We start from the raw sequence: 21,187 nt of genomic DNA, 5'->3' as shown, positions 1-21,187 counted from the left end.
TCACACTGAAACTTTGCTCTTCCAATACAGCTTACAAACAGTGTGGTGTGAAGACAGAGAGGGAAGTAAAAAGGAGGAAGAAGTAAGGGAAAGAAAAGGCTATAGTCATTATGAACCACTCTCTCGGACTACTGTAGATTCCATCATAAACTCAAGTGTAGAGAAGCATAGTCAATGGATATATAAAATAACCCCGATGACATTCATTTAAAATGGTTATTAAAAGCATTCCAAACTCATTGACATAAACTCAGCTAACTCAGCTTTACGATCAGGAGGTAGAGTTCACTCACTGAGAAAAGACTTAGCAAACTGGTATCTCATTTTAATTGCAATTGCAAGTGGATCCAAAGGAGAAGAGTTCCTTGTACATCCACTATTGCAGACTTATTCTGTGCTATAACTCAGTGTCTCGTTTCTCTAATAGGAGGGCTCGCTGTGAAGCTCAGGCATAGACCACTTGCCTAGCATGTGCAGTGCTGTTGTTTGAACCCCAGTATCAAACAAACAAAATCAACAAACAAAAATTAATCTCTCCAGTGGGCGATTAAGTCTACATATGTGCTGTGATGGGCCCAACAATAACAGTCTAGAACTTCTTAGACAGCAGAAATTAAAGGTACAAACATCATATTCCAAGACTGTAGCCTAAAGCCTAGTAGAATGTCATCAAATCACTTCTTTAATAACGTGACTGACCTTTAAATTCTAGAAAGAAGCTTGACCACACACATTTGGTTATAGCCTACTAACTAATTAATAATGGGTAATGTTACCTAGAAACTGAAAATTCTTTCCTATGGCAAGAATGACACATTTCCAGCAGGTTAGGTACCAGGTTAGGTAGGTTAAACAAAGTATGGACACTAGTTGGGAAAACAGTTGATAACCTCTTTTGTGTGTAATGAAATGTAAGTGGAACACTAAATGCCAGTGTCTTCCTTTACAGGAATAAAGAATGCACGGGTGCAAACACTTCCAGGAAATGGAACTCACTTTGTCTCTTGCATTCATTTTGCAATGAACTTAAGTGCTTCCCTGTGAAGGACAAGCCTAAATGACACTTGTGACTTTTATTCCCTAGGTGCCACCTGCCAGTTAACTAGGCTGTGCTGCTGTATAGAGGTGATATGGACAGGAACCTAAACACACATTGGTTTAACCCCAATGTTTTATGTTATTTGCAAGCTGAACTCTGAAACTTAGCGGAATTAAGGGACCAATGAACTGGTGAAATAAAGCAGTGTGGTTGGCCTGGGGTGTGGAAATGGGCATTAGAGTGGATCAGGGACTCAGTAGTCTTGTCTCCCTCTAAATTCACTCATCACTTGAACTGGGTGGATCTTTTTCTTTGCTGAGCCCCTTCTGACAGCTGCGCACGTTTCCTCTGGCTTCTCTCTTTTAATCAAGGGCTTTTTTGCTGGGGCCTTCATTCTCCACATGACCACTGGGTTCCGGGGCCCGGCAGAACTCTGGATGCGGATGATCTTGGTGGAGGCAATGTATGACATTTTCACCGTTTGCACTACAGCATTCATTAAATTTTTGGCTGCCTGGATCAGGGAGGTGACACTGTCCAACTGTAGGGGAAAAAAGAAAAAAAGCTGTTATTTAAAAAGATGGTTAGGAATGCAAGGTTTGTGGATTTGGACATTGACAATGACACTGTACTTTGACCCAAGATATGAATGATCTAACTCTTATTTTGCATATTGATATGTAATCACTTATACAATCCTATCTCATTATTTTTAAAGATTTCCCTGATGCAAAAGTGCATCCATATTTTGTTTTTAGTGTGATATCTTAGAAGGTTTGAGTTCAATTTGCAAGAAAGCTACACACACACACACACACACACACTACATGGAAATGCAGATGTACACTTTTTTGCATGTTTCTTAAATAATTACACTTAAATGGGTCTCTGTGTAAAACAGAAATGTTATTCTGTTATGGAGATTGCTATTATAGAAAGAATTGAAACTACAAATAAAACTGAGTTTAAAGTCCAGATTCCCCTTTTGGCCACCTGGAGAAATTTTCATCAAATCAGTTAACTCAGAAAAGAAATTGTTTGTTAAAGATAAAGTAATTCATATAAGAAGCCAGTAGAGTATCTGCCAAAAAGTTTGTAATAATTAGCAGCATTACCTTTGCAACCTATGAAAACTGGCAAATTGCTTAATGACACAGATGTGCTTGCAGAATTACTAAGAATACCTTTTCCCAGGTGATCTTGTTTGTTAAATTTTTAGGGTGCTATTCATGTAAACAAGCTCAGAAAAAAACTGGAGTGGCATTCGTAGGACTTTTCAAAATACCTCAGAGCTTAGCCAAATGTATTCATTTTTATACAATCAATACATTTTCAATTATTTCATTTTAGCAGATTGTTACCTGCAACCAACTCACATGGAAAGATGTGCCTCCATTGTCCCTCCTCTATGGTAGGAACTGTCAGGGCTGAGACCCAAACACTGCTTCTGTATAGTTACTAAAGCCCAGCAGCAGTTGCCAGCCCAAGTGTTGTGCATTGGCTGTTTGAGGAGCTTGATCTCACACAGAATAAATAAGTGAGGCAGAGTGGGGAACTAATCTTATGTGCCTGGGGCAGAGGCTGCTTCCTCACAAGAAAATGTAATGAGCTCCATAATTTGCCAAGCCTGAGATCTTTGAAAAGGTAACATCAAAAATTATGTAATTTTAAAGATGGTGATGCTTGACAAATGAATATATATGTATATATAATATTTTTCATTGTTATTTTATATGCAGATATATTTTACTTATTAAAGTCAGAACTGTGAAACCTGTGTACAAGGCAAAAGTGACAGATGTTTAACAAGTATAAATAGGATTTTATGTACGCACAAGTGTTTTCTAGTGTGGTGTGTGTGTGTGTGTGTGTGTGTGTGTGTGTGTGTGTGAGTGAGAGAGAGAGAGAGAGAGAGAGAGAGAGAGAGAGAGAGAGAGAGAGATTTGTGTGCATGTGTGCCCATGCATGCACATGTAGAGATTGGTGTCATCCTCTCCCTCTATTATTCTCTACGTTACATGCTGAGACATTGTTTCCCATGCAACCTGGAACTCGCCGACTGGCTAATGTGACTGGACAGTGAGCATCTGTGATCTTGGAGGACATTAGGCAGTTTGTTCATTTGCACTGAGCCTTATAAAACTACTAAACTTTACATAGGATAGCATGAGTTATTGTCAAACTGCCAGTAGGTCACAAATTAAAATATTCTCTTTTATAATTGTTTTCATTAAAAATCTCGTCCCAGTAATGGGTTACTTTTTCTGGACTTATTAGACAGTAAGATACTTAAGACCCGCCCCCCCCCGCAAACAGCACAAGCTTTTTGCCAATGCATTCAGTTGCCTTCCAGAACTTGATGAAAAGCCCTTTTCATGAAGTAGGACGAAACAGGAAACATCTAGCCAGTACTAACCTTGAAGCTGCATCCCAAATGGTTAGTTTTCATGGTGCTGGAATGTGCTATGAACACTGCCAGAGATTTAAAGAACTAATATACCCACTTAGCTGTGAGTCTGATGAGCTATGGGAATGATTGGACTGGCAAGATATGCCTCCCCACTTGGTGCAATGGTGGCACAAATGTTACGAAATCCAATCAATAAGATTTAAGGCTCATTCCACACGAAACCTGTACCTGGCCTCATTACCAGGTTAAAACCTATGGCTGGACAGACCATAGACTATGGATGAGAATCTGCTACTATTAGTATCTGTTAAACAGACACAGTGTTAAATGGGCTCCTAATTACTTATAACTATACCCATAGATGAAAGCACTTCTCAGACCTCATCAGAGAAGTTTCCATTTGCAGTGGATGATGATGAACCTTGAGAGTCACAACAGGTCAAGGTACAGAGAATAATAGACTGCAGAAGGTTCAGTGCTCAAGAGAATATTTATGCTGTACCCACAACTCCAAAGGCAAACAAGAGTATGTGATGAGCCAGAGACAGTAGATGAGCACAAGAAGATAGTGTCTTCAGAGCACAGCAGGGAGCACACAAGGCCTGAACAAGCCCAAGCAAGGACCAAATTCCACCATGGAGAGGCTAGTTGTGCAAACAGTTCCTCCTCTAACCAAAGAGCTAATGGAAATTGTTGGCTGCCAAGAGAGGAAGTCAGTTTTTGCTAAGAGGGTAGCCTCTGATGTTCTAACCACGCCCCTGTGCAAGATCACACACCCACGACATGTGGGCAGCACAAGTTGGCCTTGATGGGGAGGCAAGCAAACAAACACAAACTTGAGCATGAAGCAAGATAGTCCTGTGATGAGTTGGAGGTGGGATGGTGAATATGACCAAAACCTGGTAAAATGAACTTCTCAAAGAACTAAAAATAAAATTGCCCAATGGTTTCTAAGACCAAGTAGAAAGTACTTGCCAAATCCAGCACAGTAAAACAAAAACAAGTTTTTCAATGAGTGAAATAATATTTTTAGGATACTGAGTAATGGTAGCCCTCAAACATGATATTGAGTTCTGCAACATCAGAGATCCATCACAGATTCTTCTATAAAAGAAGATCCTAGAGACCACTTGTCATTCAAGCTGCCATCAGTGGCTGTGACTTACATTCTCTTGCCTTCCTTTTGACTGTGTAATCTTAGCATGGATAGACTACCTTGGCTTCCTCTCCTTTTGATTTCTCCGCATAAGGGATATCTCTACACAGGCAGCTTAGGAAGGAAGTTCAAGTTCAACCCACGCCTCCCAGTATGGAGACTGGCTCGTCTTCCTTTCCCTTGTTATCAGTAAGCCTCTTCCTATGCTATTATGATCTCTTACCCTGAAAAATCCTTTGACTTTAAAATATTAAATGGTTATGGGAAAACCTTCTGTTCCACATGGCTCAGAGAAACCACAGGACAAATTATACCCCCAGAGAGCATGAAGACTAGCTTTGGAGACAGAAGATTAGGGCAATTGCTTATAGGCTACTGTCATGTCATGTGGAAAGCTTCCAGATCTTGCTGAAGACTATTCAGGACTATGTACTATGTGTGCTGAGAGATGGGTCTCTGAGCTGTTAGCCAAATGGCAGGCAATGGGCAAAGACTTTGCTAGATAATGGCAGACATTTTTGTTCAGTACTCAAGGAGTGTCTATGGCTTACTTATAAAGAATAAACATGTACAACTGAATGCCTGCAAAACATTATTAAAAATCCCTTTTATTCATATCCAATTTTATGAAAAATCCTCTCTGCTAAAGACAAAGGTAAATGAGAGTGAGGTAATGCAGGCCTTTGACATCCATAGTCAATTAATTGAACAAAATGTCCTTAAGAATCACCTGTGTAGTATAAGATTATTGACTCATTCCAAATTCCTAGGAGAGCAAACCAGCCAGATATTAAAATGCAGGCCTATGGAGGTGTTTGCTGTAGATCACTGGCATTAACTGAAAATTCCACTGGCAAACATAACATGAAATATTTTGCCACAGAGATCTGCTAACACTCCTCTCAGAGCTAGACGGAGAACTAGGCAAGGCATCAATTATGATCCTAAATTTCTTCCCGATTCTCCCAACTGTGTAAACATTGTACACACACACACACACACACACACACACACACACACACACACACACACAGAGTTTCCTGCTGATCAGTCCAGAAAGGTGATGAGAATTTGAGTAATTTTTTTCAAGAAGACACTGTGTGAGTCAACATGTGACATTTGCCACAATCAAAAGGAACATGCCTCTGTTTTGTTTTGATTGTATGATTGTAAGACTCTTGCTTGTTCTCACTAAATATCACAATGTGGTTTCCAAAACAACAACAACAAAAAACCTGAGTAAAATAGATCTTCACTGTCACCACAAAGAGCTCAATAACCAAATGGTGTCAAAGTCAAGACAGAAATTAGAAGTCTCTTGTAAAATATCTAGATTAATAGTAAATGATTATGTCTAATAAAATCTTATCCTGAGTGCACTGTTAAAAACACCCAAATTAGGTTTATAACGCATCTTACTCAGTATTATCATTCTATATGAATCTTAATACTTATTACTGTATATTTTCCATGCTGTGTGGCACATTCTACAAGGTTTCAATCCAACCACCATATGAATGTGATTGGTTCTAACATGTTCTCAGATTAAATATTTGTTCCTTTTTTGAAAATACATCAAGAACACATTACTTTAGAAGCTTCAACAGAAAATATTTATTTTTCTTTTAATAGCCAAGCTTTTGTCTGTGTAACTAATGTATAAAGAACATGTTTTCTACAACAATTAATATATGGCGGTTTGAATAAGAATGGCCCCCATAGGCTCATATATCTGAATGCTTTCATCATACACAACCCCCTGGAACCCTTCTTGTCCCTCTATGTCCACCTCGCTTTTCCCCTTTCTCCTCCTTGCTTATAGGCCTTAACACATTTGGAGACATCTAGATTGACATTTCTACATGTAAATGTATATACTTGATCATAGCCCAAAGACCAAGAAAGAATTACATTTAAACATTGAAACTCCTGGGCCTAGTTTGCGGAACTATGTTTTGGGAGGGCTTATGAAGTATCGCCATGTTGGGAAAGGTATCTTACTAGGGATTTCTGAAGTGTCAAAAGCCCACACAAACCCCAGGCTCTTTCTGTTTCCAATTCGTAGATCAGATGTAAGAGCTCAGCTACTGCACTAAAGCCAGGCCTGCCTATCTGCTGTGATGGCCATGGACTCAGTCTCTGAAACAGTAAGCAAGCCTACAGTTAAGTGCTTTCTTTTGTAACTTGCCTTGGCCATGGTGTCACTACCTAACAATATAAAAGAGAATAAGACATAATATGTAATGAGATTTACTTGAGGTATAATTCCTTGACAACTTACCATGTTAATTTGGACTATTTGGTGGAAAACCTTTATCAAAAACTCATTGTGGTTAGTGAGATCCAAGAGGAATATTCAGGAAGGTAAACCAGGGAGTTCTTTTTATTTATATATTTCTAACCTGTATATGTAAAAAATACAGCAATGCCTTGTATTCACAATACATCCCTATCCCCTGTTCTCTGGCTATAAGACATTCATCAAGCATGTGGTTTGCAGGAGAATTGTGAGCTTAAATGAACCATACACCCATTAAAGCAGCTCTGTCACGTGGTTTCTCAAAGCTTGTGTGAACTGCCATGTCAATAATTCCTGCTGGGACTGTTGCTTAGGAAAAGGCCAAGCTTACCTTTCTTATACCCAGCTAATCTAGAAAAACACACCCCATGTGGCCTAAGACACTATGAGCCTTAATGTTCACCTGAACTCAGAGAACCCTGACTGATATGAGCAAAAGCAATATTTGAAAGGCACTCGTGTGAACTTTGGTAGCAGGTTTAAATTAATAATGGTTTATAATAATTGATAATGCCATGGTGTGCTAGTGGAAATTGACACACAGCCACCCTATGAGACAATACTACTGTTATTTTCATTTGCTAGATGAGGAAACAATAAACTGGGAGGTCAAGAGGACACAGCTATTAAATATTAGAGATGAAATTTGAATGAAGACATTCAGGTTCTATTTGTAACCCTGCTTTTCTGTGATATGCCAGATTCGATAGCGATTATTGTCATATATTGAAGAGCTAATGTCTAAACTTTAAGAAGCGACTCTTCACTAGTCCTGCCTTTAAGGAAGTAAATGTTATTTTTTTTTTAATGCAAGTTGGTACTAGAAACAGAAATGATTTATCACCTGCTAAGATGATGGTTTGAAAATACGAGGAGCTCGTGTGAAAGTCATACCCCACTCTCCACTCAACTGTGGAGAATATTCTGCCTCATATTTGACCATGTCCCCTGGAGGGGGAGACCTGGTGGCACTCAGAGGAAGGATAGCAGGTTACCAAGAAGAGACTTGATACCCTATGAGCATATACAGGGGGAGGAAATCCCCCTCAGGAACAGTCATAGGGGAGAGAAATAAGGGGAAAATGGGAGGGAGGGAAGAATGGGAGGATACAAGGGATGGGATAACCATTGAGATGTAACAAGAATAAATTAATAAAAATTAAAAAAAAAAGAAAATACAAGGAGCTGAAATATTCATTCTTTAATAATTCTAAGAAACATTTTAAAATTGCTTTCCTTTCTTTTTGAATCACATACTCATTATGCAAAACACTGGCTTTACTTCAGCATTATATCAAGTACTTTCATCTTACTCAACACCCAGCACCCTTTTTGTTCCTCTGTGCCTACTTAGCTTTTCCCCTCTCTCCTCCATAAAGTTATGCTTATAGGCCTTAAGGCATTTGAAGGCGTCTAAGTTGATATTTTTACATTTAAACATATATACTTGATCATAGCCCACAGACTGAGAAAGAATGACATTTAAACATTTAAAATCTGGTAGTCAAGCAAATAAATGAGACATACACACACACACACACAGAGAAATAAACAAACATCCAGGACAAGGAAGTCCCTAAGACCTTTTAAACATTAAACTGTATGAATATAATCCTGATTAATCAAATTTTTTTTTCTGATCCTCAAAGAGAAATTACATTAATTTGTTTCCCTAGAGTTTGAAGCCTCAGGGAGGGCACAGTGCTCTGAGAGTCCTTTCAGCTCTGACTTCTAGCGCTCAGTTAAAGCGCAGATGAGACATTAGCACAGATCCTGCCGACAGACAGGCACGGGTGTGGCCTTGTAAGTGGGTGCATAAAGTAACTCCATCTGAAAAGATTTACAGTTTCCTTCCTTGTGTTTCTAGCTTATTGGCACCACTGATATTTCTAGACTAATATCTAAACATGGTTACCACACACTGCAAAATGTTTCGATGTATTTGTTTCAGCAAAAATTCTCACTGTCTTCTGATCTACTGTAAACCCCTCTTGAGCATCTCACTTATCAGACACTCACTTGACACATTCTATTGTCTCCAAAGAGGGTTTTTTTTCCTGAAGAGCAGCCTATATTGAAAGCATTCTCCCTTTTTTTGTTCAGATGTATTAAAAAAAAAACGCTAAACAGCTAAACAGTTTAGCTGGCTTAATAGGCAACTTCCATAAAGACTTTCTGTGTTAAAGCTAGTTAAAATGGAGTTGCATCTCCAGATTTAAGCTGTCAACGTCATTTTTTAAGACAAGGAGGAAGTGTTTTGTTTGCACAACCAGAGTTATTTCCATAGGCCTCTGGCATTCACACAGTAAACACGTCCTTGGCCAACTCCATCAGAACACGAAAGGGGGGGAGGAATAACTGCTCTAGAAAAGGGGGAAGCCAATGCACAGAACTGCAAAGTGCTGAGCCTGCCTTGGCTTTCAAGTAAGTGTGATAGTCCTTCAGTTGTAAACTTGTCCTTACAAAAATAGTTTTCAGGGATTTTTTTTAAAGCAAATATTCTAGGTCAAAAAATTTATATCACCTAAAACAAAACATACCAGTTCTGGTAGCTTCTCAGGATTCATTTCAATTTAAACTTTTACACACACACACACACACACACACACACACACACACACACACACACAGATTCAAAATGATTATCAATCTATCAGCAATGCTGAAAAAAGGACAAATGCTAAGGCTGGAGACATGCCTCCATGATTAAGAGAACATACTTTCCCTGCAGATGACCAAAGTTTGGTTGTCAGCACCCACCCCTGATAGCTGATAACGGCCTATTATGCTAGCCCTAGTAGATAGAGCCCTGCTCTGAACTCTTGGGTAACTGTCCCCCTACATATGAATAGCTCTAGAGACATTTGAGACTATTCATACATTCTTTTGCAGAAGAGCTAGCAGGGTGAGCCTGACATTGGTGTTTCATCCTTTGATCCTCTTTGCTCTAACATCAGGCAAGACAATGAGGTCTGCTTTTTCCTACGACATCCCTGTGAGGACATGACATCTTCACAATACTGCAGGAGCCAGAGGCTAAGGTATAGAACACACTAGGCTGCTTCCAAGAGCACAGTCAGCAAGAAACGTGGCTCAATGATCACATGTGTCTCAAGATGACATCAGCTTTAAACCCCGGAAGGAGGATCAATCTACAGATATTATACAATCTCATTATTTTCAAGCCCTTTGGATTTTTATTGATTATTCTGTCATTCTTCCACACTATTAAAATATTCAGCATATACTTTACTTTTTAATTGTTCTTTTTACTCTTTGAAAATGGCATGTGTGTATCCAATATATCTTGATTGTATTCAACTCTCACCCTCCTCATCCCATACACACATGAGGACCTGCATAACATCTCTCTTCAAACCTCATATTGACAATTTCTTTGTTTTTTCCAAGTATATATGCATGCATGCATGTATTTGTTTGCTTGTTTAACCCAGTGGGTACAGTTAGTGCTGCCCTTATGCACATGGACATAGAAACAATAAAGCTAACCTTGCCTGAATCTCAACCTATTATCTTGTCAATTTTGAGCAAAATGAAAGTTCTCTATTGTTCAAAAATGTCCTGTAGATTTCTTTTATTTTCTGCCTTCTGGAGGGCTTTGTACAATTAACAGTTATCTCCTATGACACATCTTTATTCCTTTCTTCTGGCTTTTATCAACATACTTAAATATTGATAAAAACTACCCTAAAATTCAGTATGACTTTTGAAATGGTACTGTTATGCCAACACTCCTCTTGTCACTTCTCAAAGGAATCTGATTTGTACTTTTAATTAAGCAGCCCCAAATACACTTAGTACGTGTTTATGTAAGGGTCTGAAAATTACTGAAAGAAGACCCCAGACTCAAATAGTATGTAAAAGCAAAGAGCATTTATTCTTTAGAAACAGCCTACATGCAGGGGTCAACCATCTATACAAAATGGCAGAGACCATAAGGAAAAGCTTGCAGGCTCTTTTAAAGGCTTCTAGGGGAGCCCTATCTGTGGCTATGTGACTCTAACTGGGATTGGCCAATGTTTCTGAGTAGGTTGGCCAGTGCCTGTGAAGATTCTAGCCACAGGCCTTTTAGCACGGTCCAACCCTCTCATTCATACACAATATATTATACATATCATATGGTATATTGTATCTTGAATGTGTGTTAAATATATAACATATAAAACATATAATATGTTATACATTATATTATAAATATTATGTTATAACATATATGATATATTATCTTATATTTAATGTTATATATTATATATAATATTAAGTAATTCAATAGCTGGTGATGTAGGTATGGTTTCGCCCAACCAAATTTCATCTATATAATTAATGTTCATCTTTACAGTATTTATTTTAAAATATATGTAGAAAAAACATACACTTGATATATACATGCAAGCAAAGGTGTCTGTGGAGGTCAAAGGCGTCATGAATTACAGGTGGTGGTCAATTAACATGGGTAATGAAGACTGAACCTGGTTCCTTTCTGTAACAACAAGTGCTTTTTTTAAAAATCACTAATCCATAGCTTCTGGTTCTGCATAGCCATTCTTCTATAATATTGTATGACATAGCAAGCTTTACTCATTCTAGTGCTGGCAGACTATTAGGCTGAGATATTTCCTAGAATCTTCAACATGCCCCTGTGAGTTTATGTGCCCTTCAGTGAAATATCTGGGAGTTCTAGCCAGTGTAGATGCCTCTACTTTTTTTTTTCTTTATTCTTGGCCAGAATGTGTAAACGTTCTAACTTTATATGAAACTAGAAATATGCTGATTAAAGTCATATCAAATTCCTCTACGTTATGGTTTTTCAGTCAGTCATGGTTTGCTGAGTGAGTGCCTGGAGTCCCATGTCCCCACTGGATCACGATGCTGCATATGTCTTAGGCACTTACAGAGCATCCTTTCTTCTTGATGAAGTGTCTGCTATAATGTGTATATATATATATTACCTGCTATTTATCTAAGCTGTAGAACCACGCATATAAAGAGGCAAAGTATTTTTCGAGATGGGCTCAGTTATGCTTTGTATTAGTCTCCTGTACTCTCCCATAAAACTATCAATGCTTCCTAGGTTTTCTACACCCAAAATTCATCATGAATTTTCTAGAAGACATAATATGAAATGAATCACTGGCAAATATTTTTCCTCATTATTTCTATAAGAATTAAAAATGTGTTAATGGTTTTATTATCAGAAAGTCTCCGCTTCCCAGCTTCAGATTAGCATCCTTCTTATAAATTACAGGTTGATGGCTGTAAGTGGGAGACATATCTTAGCCCAAGAATAACATTAATTTGATAATAAACAGCATACATTAGATTCCAACCCTGCTAAATGTCCAGTGGTGCCTGAGAAGGTTACATTGATATTTGATGTTAGAGTTTGTTAATTTCTCACAAATTTAAATTTATATGGTTAAATGTCAAATAATATGACAGAAAATATAGGAAATTTCATCAAATAAAGGTTAGGACAAGTTCCACCATGCACCATTAGTATTAGAGGTGTGGTGGCAGGCGGTTCTTTCCTACTGTTGATGAGATACCATGTGCACAAACTTCATGAATCTCTCAAAACAGTGTGAGGCCAGTTTTGATTGTCACCTGCCAGACCATGATACTTTGCCTCCAGGAAGGAAAACAGAAGCACGTCCAAGGATTTCAAAAACTCATTAAGGTAGCACTGAGCTTACATGGGAAATAGAACCACTATAAAGCAACACCGCTCATGGCCAACTGTCACATCAGCACAACCTATCATCCTTTGGGGCTGAGAACATGGAGAGTGTAAAGTCATTGGACACAGGATACTCAAAGTGGAAGACTGTCTGCCACTAGTCTGACAATTGTCCCCTAATAGTTAACCCTGACTTAAAGTCAGTAAGCAAAACACCTTGATGAGGAAACATTCCTACAGAGCACAAATGATGAGGACAATGGGAAATCTGCCTGCATATTTCTTTTTTGAGGTTTGTTCTAGTTTAATCCCCAAAATCATCCTATGTGTAGTTTTTCAATTTACTGATTACAATACTGTGCTTGGGAATTCACATCTGTGTACTTATTCAATCAATATTGTTCACATATATCAAGCTGTTAGCTTTTTTAGCTTCATCACTGGTACATACACACATACACACCTACACATGCATACACATAAAAACACACACATATGTCCACATAAGCATACAAATATACATGCACACCACATACACAGGGAGGAGCACACATACACACAAATATACATAAAAAAACACAAAAACATATACACACAAGCATACACATATACACATATAAACATGCAAATATACATACACACCACACACATACACACAAATATACAAATAAATACACAAATATAAACACAAACATACATACGCATACAAGCACGCAAATGTACACATATAAACATATAAATATACAAGCAAACCACACACACAGGGAGATACACACATATACCCATACACAAAAAATACACACATAGAGACACAAATATACACATAAACATCAGACACACATATGCACACATGGAGAATGACAAGAATAGCTCTCTTTGTCTCTTAAGCTTTTATATGTTTAACTGATCTTTAAGATGTGTCAAGCACAGAAACAAAGAGATAAATAAGTAAATAAATTATATCATTCTCACCTATGTATGCAGATATGATTTGTGCAGATTTTTTAAAAAAAGAATGCGTCTTTATAGTTTTATGTAAAATGCCACCTTGTCAAGCATTTTTATATACATGCAATTTAATTACATGTTTAAAACTTACATTATGACTTACTCTTCCCATAGTCTTGTAAGGCTTACCTATAGCTTACTATAACCTCATAAATGATATCATTGCTCACTATTACCGAACTGAAGAACAAACTCAACAATATCTATAAAATAGATAAACTATATTGAATGTTATATTCATTATAAAACTTCAAAAAAACTTATGATAAACATGCCAGTTCTCTGGGTTTTTCTGTGTCTGCTCAGTTCATTTCCCACTGTTCCCATAGTCTCATGTGGCTGGTAGGCCTGGGAACGTGGGCACACTCACTCTAGCATGAGCTATGAGCTTATCTCATAGCACAAATTATGCATATGCACCCCATCAGTGGCTTACATCTGCGACGAGCAGTACTACCATTAATTGATACCATAATTGTTTGATCCAACCGGTTAGTGCAAAAGAGTGACAAGGAAGGAGGTAGAAAAGCTCTTTGGAAATGATTCCAAGGAAAGCCTCAAGCAATAGAGCCGTTATCTGAGATGTGAGGCATGGAATATGTCAGGCAGAATGCAGCGCACCTTGAGGAAAACAATTAAAGTGTCCTTCAAATCACTCTGTTCTATTTTATTTCACACAAACACATTGTATCTGAGAAAATATCAAGGGCCAAGGAATTGTCCACGGTGGGGAAATGCTAAAAAGTCCTGTTGCTGAATTTAGTTTCTTTTCAAGTCAGACGTCTCTTTCAGCTTGCCTAGAGTGTCTTATAAAACAAAACATTCTTCCAGAACCTTTCCATAGATAAGAACAGCTGTCTCCTTGTTGAAGGGAACAGGTTCAAGTACATTTCAGAGCAGCTGGCTCTTGCCCTCCCAGCTGCTTGGAAAATGAGAAACTTTTCTGGCAGCAGGCCCCAACCCCAAAGCAGTGGGTGTCTGATCTAATCCCCAGGCCTCAGAATGCAGTAGGCTGCAGGCACAGGAAACCATGTGTGACTTGGAATCACACTGATCTTTGGCTTTGTGTAAATTTAAAGAAGAAAGTGCCTATGGTAGGTTGGGTGACTTAGATCAGGCAGGCTAGTATGGTTGTTCCTATGCAGCAAAGGAGGAGAAAGTATACCATAAAAGTTAACAATGGCCTCAGCTGGTCTGTGGTGGCACACACATGTAATCCCAGCACTCAGGGAGGAAGAGGCAAGTGGATCTCTGTGAGTTCAAGACCAGCCTGGTCTACAAAGTTAGTCTAGGACAGCCATGGTTCTGTTACACAGAGAAACCCTGTCTTGAAAAATAAAAACAAACAAAACAACAACAACAATGGCCTTAGAAGCAGACTAGATAAATCCAAGCAACTCCATGGAACTAGAGGGTTTGGTTTGGATGTATAAAACAGAATCACATTAACAATGACTCCCTAGAATTGTCTTAAGACAGACAGTTGCAAATACACTGTTCTCCCTGATTATCAAGGCATCAAAAATAGTCGCTGCCTTTTAACCAGGATAATCATAAAACTTGAAATAATAAGGAAAGATGAACTTCCAATAATAGCTTCAATTTTTAAGCCCATGTACAAAGGCCATATGCTTCGAGATATATATAAAAGCTTACATACCACACCAATAGGAAATGTGTGAGGTAGTTAACATTTCTGTGTAGATCAAACAAAGCATCTGATAAATTTAACACAAAGGACTCCAGGGACTTGAACAACATAATCAATGTAGGAAGAGGTGGACATCACAGCATCCTGGACTGATGCTTTCTCCAAACAAGGAAATGTCCTGTTATTGGTGAAAGTATCTTCTCTCCCCTGTGTGTGATGATGTAGCTCTTTGTGAACTCTCCCAACCTACTTTTGTCGTTGTTGTTGTTTCATTTTTGTTTTTTATCCTACCTCTAAATATGCAGTACTGAAATGGTTTCACATTTTAGTCTGGGAGTCTTCCTTTCTGCACCTTGAACTCTGTGGTTGACTATAGCCACTGGCTTCTCTGATTGACAGTTTCTAACACTGCTCCTCCTTCATATGCTAGTGCTTAATATGACTGCACATCTGTCCTGAGCTATGCATGTCTTAGTGTGACTGCACAGCTGTCCTGAGTCATGCATGTCTCAAGAGAAATACTGATATTAGTGATAGAAAAGTGTTATGTTTGTGGGCCTACCCTAGTAGACCCCAACACCTCATAAAAGACCATGTTCTCATACTCATGAGTCTCGCTGGACAATGCTAATGGTTTTATTTTCTCTCTTGAATTTACCATTTAACATTAATTGGTTCAAGAAATGTGCAAATGTGAAAATGATAAATCAGGGGTCACACAGAGAGAAGAGAGCTGTCCTTCTGGGCGAAGCTTTTAACCCAGCAGCCCAGACATGTGGATACATTTCAGTGATGCATACCATGTGTCAAAAGGGCCATAATTTGATGATAATAATAGTTCAAATACTGAAATTCGAAAGCGATGTACTGTTTCAACATGAATTAGTCTGTCTTGAAGGTTACTCATCTAATTGTATCCTTTCATTCAGTTGTGTTCTGATATGCTATCTTGAGGGGAACAAGAAAAAAAAGTTTAGATCTAGATTCCTACTAGTCCAACAAAGAATACAGTTTAGTAATCCAGTGAACAGTGAAAGGGGCCTGTTCAAAAGAGATACTTTCTGTATGAATGTGTATCTAAGAGAAAAATTAAAATTTAAATAAAAATAACTTAGATACTCTAGTATAGGAGCCACGGAAAGAAAGCAAACATCATGATTGTTCCCATAAATTCAATACAAAAAAACATCACGTTCTAAGATCCAAAGTTCTATTCTCCAAATTAATTAATAATCTTGTCTTATGTATGATTAGCAGGTACTCAGTCTGGTTAATCTTCAGCTACATCTCCCATAGAAGATATTGTTAGTTGAATGTACCATAGCCTTTTATCCATTCTTCAGTGATGATTGATCCTTGCTTTAATCTTGCAGAACTTAACCCAGCTAGCATGGATAGATCATGATTGGTCATTACCTCTTATGACTGATCAGTCTAGAGATGTTTCATGTCACCACGGTCTGATCAAAATGTTTTGTGATTTCAGGAAAGATTTATAATTTATAGAAAGCAATTCCTCATCCTAAACAGCAGTGGTCTAAAGAGAGAAGAATTTGTGATACTGAATTCATATAAAAATTATAGAAGATCCAAGATGGCAGTGAGAAGTGTGGACCATGTTTGGAAGCTCCAGTGAACAATTCAGGGAATTGCACAGATTTCTGAGCCAGGAACACTGAGGTCCCCACACCACGGCAGCAGGAGTGCTCCACAGTTCAGAAGGACCAGGGTGTGGAGGACCTGCGTGCCCATGCACACGGGAGGAGCGCAGTTTTTCTCATATCAGAGCTGCAGTGGCAGAAGCAGCAGCAGCAGCAGTGGCACCAGTGGCACCAGCGGCGGTGGCTGAGGTTTGCAGCTCAGAACCTTCCGGTGGAGGCAATTGGTGTGGTGGCAAGTGGGAGTTGCTGCTGGAGAGGGGACTCTGGGCAGGATTTAAGTCATGTGGTGCCTTGAGACCCCAACTGGACTCAGCGGACAGTTCAGCCCCAGAGACCCAGGTTCAGCTCAGTGCGCAGTGCCGTGGAGATGCTGGCTCAGCTCAGCAAGCAATTCTGCCCAAGGCACTAGCTCAGCTCAGCCACAGCTCCCCTGCTGTAACACAGTCTGGGCGGAGTGCTCAGTTCCACCCGAGGTGCTAGCTCAGCTCACCTGCAGTTCTTCTGCTGTGACGCAAGCTGGGTGGAGCACTCAGTTCCACAGGAGGCGCTAGCTTAGCTCAGCAAGCAGTTCTGGGGCGCTGACGCAGACTGAGGTCAGCACGCAGATTCGGCCCAGAGTTCCTAGCTGGACTTGCTGGGCAGATTGGGCCCGGAGACTCTAGCTGAGCTTTGTGCACAGGCTCGGCGACCCTAAGACTCTGGCTGGACTCTCCACGTACTTTAGGCCCAGAGTCCCGGGCTGAACTCAGCATGCAGTGTGCGTCCAGAGTCCCTGGCTGAGCTTGGTGCACAATTCCGCCCCGGAGACTCAGGTGGAGCTCAGCGTGCAGTTTGGGGCCAGAGTCCCTAACTGTGCTTGGCAGACAGATTGGGCCCAGAGACTCTAGCTGAACTTTTGGCACAGTCCCGGCTCTAAGACTCTGGTTGGACACAGTGCGCAGTTTGAATCCAGAATTTCTGGCTGAGCTTGGCGTACAGTTTGGGCCCTGAGTCAAAAACTGACCACAGCACGCACTTTGGGCCAAAAGCCCCTAGTTGAGCTTGGTGCGCAGTCCCAGCCCAAAAATTCTGGCTGGACCCTGTGTGCATTTTGGGCCCAGAATCCCTAGCTGAGCTCGGCAGACAGTTCGGGCCCTGAGAATCTACCTGAGCTCGGCACGTGGTTTGGGCCCTGTGTCCCTGGCTGGACTTGGCAGGGAACCCAGAAGGCCGTGGATACCTTGGCCTGACCCAACGCTCATTCAGAGACCCAGAACAATTGCAGGACCCACAGTACAGGGGAGCTGAGGATCATTGGCTATGAGAGTCCAAAATGACAGGGCTAGCCTGCTGCCATCCACACCAGTGAAGCATCAGAGCTTCCAGCCTACAGAAATTGTGACAAAACAAGTGAATCTATCATTAGACTCCCTCCATCCAACGCTGGAAGCTACCCAACAAAAACAGAGATGGCAAGATGTCTAAAGGACAGCGTAAAAGCATATGCAAAAATCCCCAAAACAACATGGCGTCTCCAGTTTCCAGCTGTCCCAAAGAAAACAACCCAGAAAACTCAAATACAAGAAAATGACCTCAAATCCTTAGTAATGAGGATGATAATGGAGGAAACAAGTAAAGTTTGTAATCAAATGCAGGAAGACACAGCCAAACAGGTGAGAGACATAAAAGAAGCACATAGAGTGGAACTGGAAAATTTTCAGGAAAATGCAAACAACCAGATAAAAGAAATAAAACGGTTCAAGCTCTGAAGACCTATAAAGAGGCAATGGAAGAAACTCAGGAATATACAATCAGATGAAAGAAATCAAAAAGTCAGTTCAAGATCCAAAGATGAAAAAGGATTCAACGATAAACACACAGAAGAAAAATGAGAACGTGAGACCTCAGAGAAGAAAGTGAGCAACACAGAGGTGAGCTTTTCTAACAGAATCCAAGAGATGGAAGAACGAATCTCAGGTCTAGAAGATACAATCACAGATCTTGAAGCAACCATTAAAGAAAATGCCAAATCTGGAAAACCCCTGACACAAAACATCCAAGAGATTAAGGACACCATGAAAAGAAGAAATTTGAGGATAATAGGCATTGAAGAAAGAGAAGATATCAGATGCCAAGGCCCAGAAACTGTTCTCAACAAAATCATAGAAGAAAATTTCCCCAATCTAAAGAAAGAGATGCCTATAAACATACAAGAGGACTACAGAACACCAAATAGAATTGACCAGAAAAGAAAAACTGCCCATCACATAATAATCAAAACATACAGAACAAAGAAAAAATATTAAAAGCTGCAAGGGAAAAGGGCCAAATAATTTTTAATGGTAAACCTATCAGAATTACAGCCAACTTCTCAGCAGAGACCATCAAAGCCAGAAGAGCCTGGACAGAGATCCTGCAAACCCTAAGAGACCACAGATGCCAGGCCAGACTACTTTACCCAGCAAAACTATCAATAACCATTGATGGAGAAAACAAAATATTCCATGACAAAAACAAATTCAAACAGTACCTATCCACAAATCGAGCTTTACAGAAGGTACTAGAAGGAAAACTCCATCCCAAAGGGTCAAGCTACAACCGAAACTACTCAGGAAATAGATAACTACCCCATGGCAAAAACACAACTACACAAACGCTCGACTGGAAACAACATCAAAATTAAGACTCTTAACAGTCACTGGTCATTAATATCACCTCAATTCTCCAATAAAAAGACACAGACTAACTGAATGGGTGCATAAACAAGATCCAACATTCTTCTGCATTCAAGAATACATCTCACCCATAATGATCATAATGAGTGAGTTAACCCAGAAGCAGAAAGACTCAAATGGTATATACTCACTTATATCTGCATACTAGCCCAAGGGGCATGTCCCACCAAATCCTTCACTTACCAGGAAACTGGGACAGAGAGGAGGACATCCTATTGGGACTCTAGATGAGAGAAGCATGGGAGAATAGCAAAATAAAAGGATCCAGAGGGTACTAGAAACCTACAAGTAGAACATTATGATAGGCAGATTTGGGCCCAGGGGTCCCGCTCAAACTAAGGCACCAGCCAAGGACAGTACAGGCGGTAAACTTTAAACCCCTACCCAGATCTAGCCAATGGTCAGAACATTCTCCACAGTTGAGTGGAGAGTGGGATATGACTTTCTCACGTACTCTGGTGCCTGATATTTGACCATGTCCCCTGGAGGGGGAGACCTGGTGGCACTCAGAGGAAGGATAGCAGGCTACCAAGAAGAGACTTGATACCCTATGAGCATATACAGGGGGAGGTAATCCTCCTCAGGAAAAGTCATAGGGGAGGGGAGTAAGGCGGAAATGGGAGGGAGGGAAGAATGGGAGGATACAAGGGATGGGATAACCATTGAGATATAACAAGAATAAATTAATAAAAAAGACACTAAACATAAAAAAATAAAAATTATAAACTAATGCCCCAAAATAGAAAACAGTAAGTAACAGATAGTGAATAAGAAAACTATGGAAAGCCAGTTCAGGCTTGGCAGCATCATAAAACCACAGAACAATCATAACCTGAGTTTCTAATGATGATTTATGTCATTGATAGTAAGTTTTGCTATGTGGAACAGAAGGCATGGTATTCTAAGCCCATCCCCATACCTGAGCCCAAACCTGTGCAAATTAAGATGACATCATCCTCCTTTGAGCTTGTCTTCCATATTCTAACCATCTTGAGAATTTGCTACACCTGCATTTTTCTAACTCTATTTGCCTCACATTGTATTGGTGTTCAAACACACACACACACACACACACACACACACACACACACGCACACACGCACACACACACACGCCTTCCTGTAAGTACCTATGAATGCCTATTTCTATGTGAAGCACTACTTCACAGCTTCGCTTAAGCAACAACCATTCCATTTGCAATCACTTATCTACAACCACTTAAGCTTCATTCTGTAATTTGCATCCCAAACTCTTTTTCCCATGGAACCATATCTGTCCTGTTTACATCTATACTCCTCTCTATATTGCAAGATTTAGGAAGGACTTATTAAATCACAGAGAATGCTTATGCTGTGCTAGAATTGTGGTGAACTGAAACTAATTGATTTTCTTTCGAAGTAAATTTTGTTTAAGATGTTACATGCCATGCAATAACTTTCAAAACTCAATTCTTTCTTTCCCTCTTGGGTGAAGTAGGATCTTTTTTGTTTTTTTCTGCAGCTGATATGAATAGTACAAGTTTTGCCAACCTACAGGTTCCCATGATCCACC

General features: G+C 39.6%; 1 protein-coding gene across 1 annotated transcript in view; it reads right to left on the bottom strand.

The window, feature by feature from the left end:
- Positions 1-1,226: 1,226 nt before the first annotated feature.
- Ctnna3 (catenin alpha 3) overlaps positions 1,227-21,187 on the bottom strand; it is a 1,456,883-nt gene continuing 1,436,922 nt past the window's right edge. Inside the window, exon 18 of the mRNA XM_051153175.1 lies at positions 1,227-1,580. Coding sequence (XP_051009132.1) covers positions 1,293-1,580 — 288 coding nt within the window. The 3' untranslated portion in view covers positions 1,227-1,292. The remainder of the gene's footprint in view (positions 1,581-21,187) is intronic.

The sequence above is a fragment of the Acomys russatus genome, chromosome 11 (assembly GCF_903995435.1).
Source record: "Acomys russatus chromosome 11, mAcoRus1.1, whole genome shotgun sequence".
NCBI classification, from domain to species: domain Eukaryota; kingdom Metazoa; phylum Chordata; class Mammalia; order Rodentia; family Muridae; genus Acomys; species Acomys russatus.
Note: the sequence above shows the minus strand (reverse complement) of the source record. Positions and strands in the feature narration are given on the sequence as shown.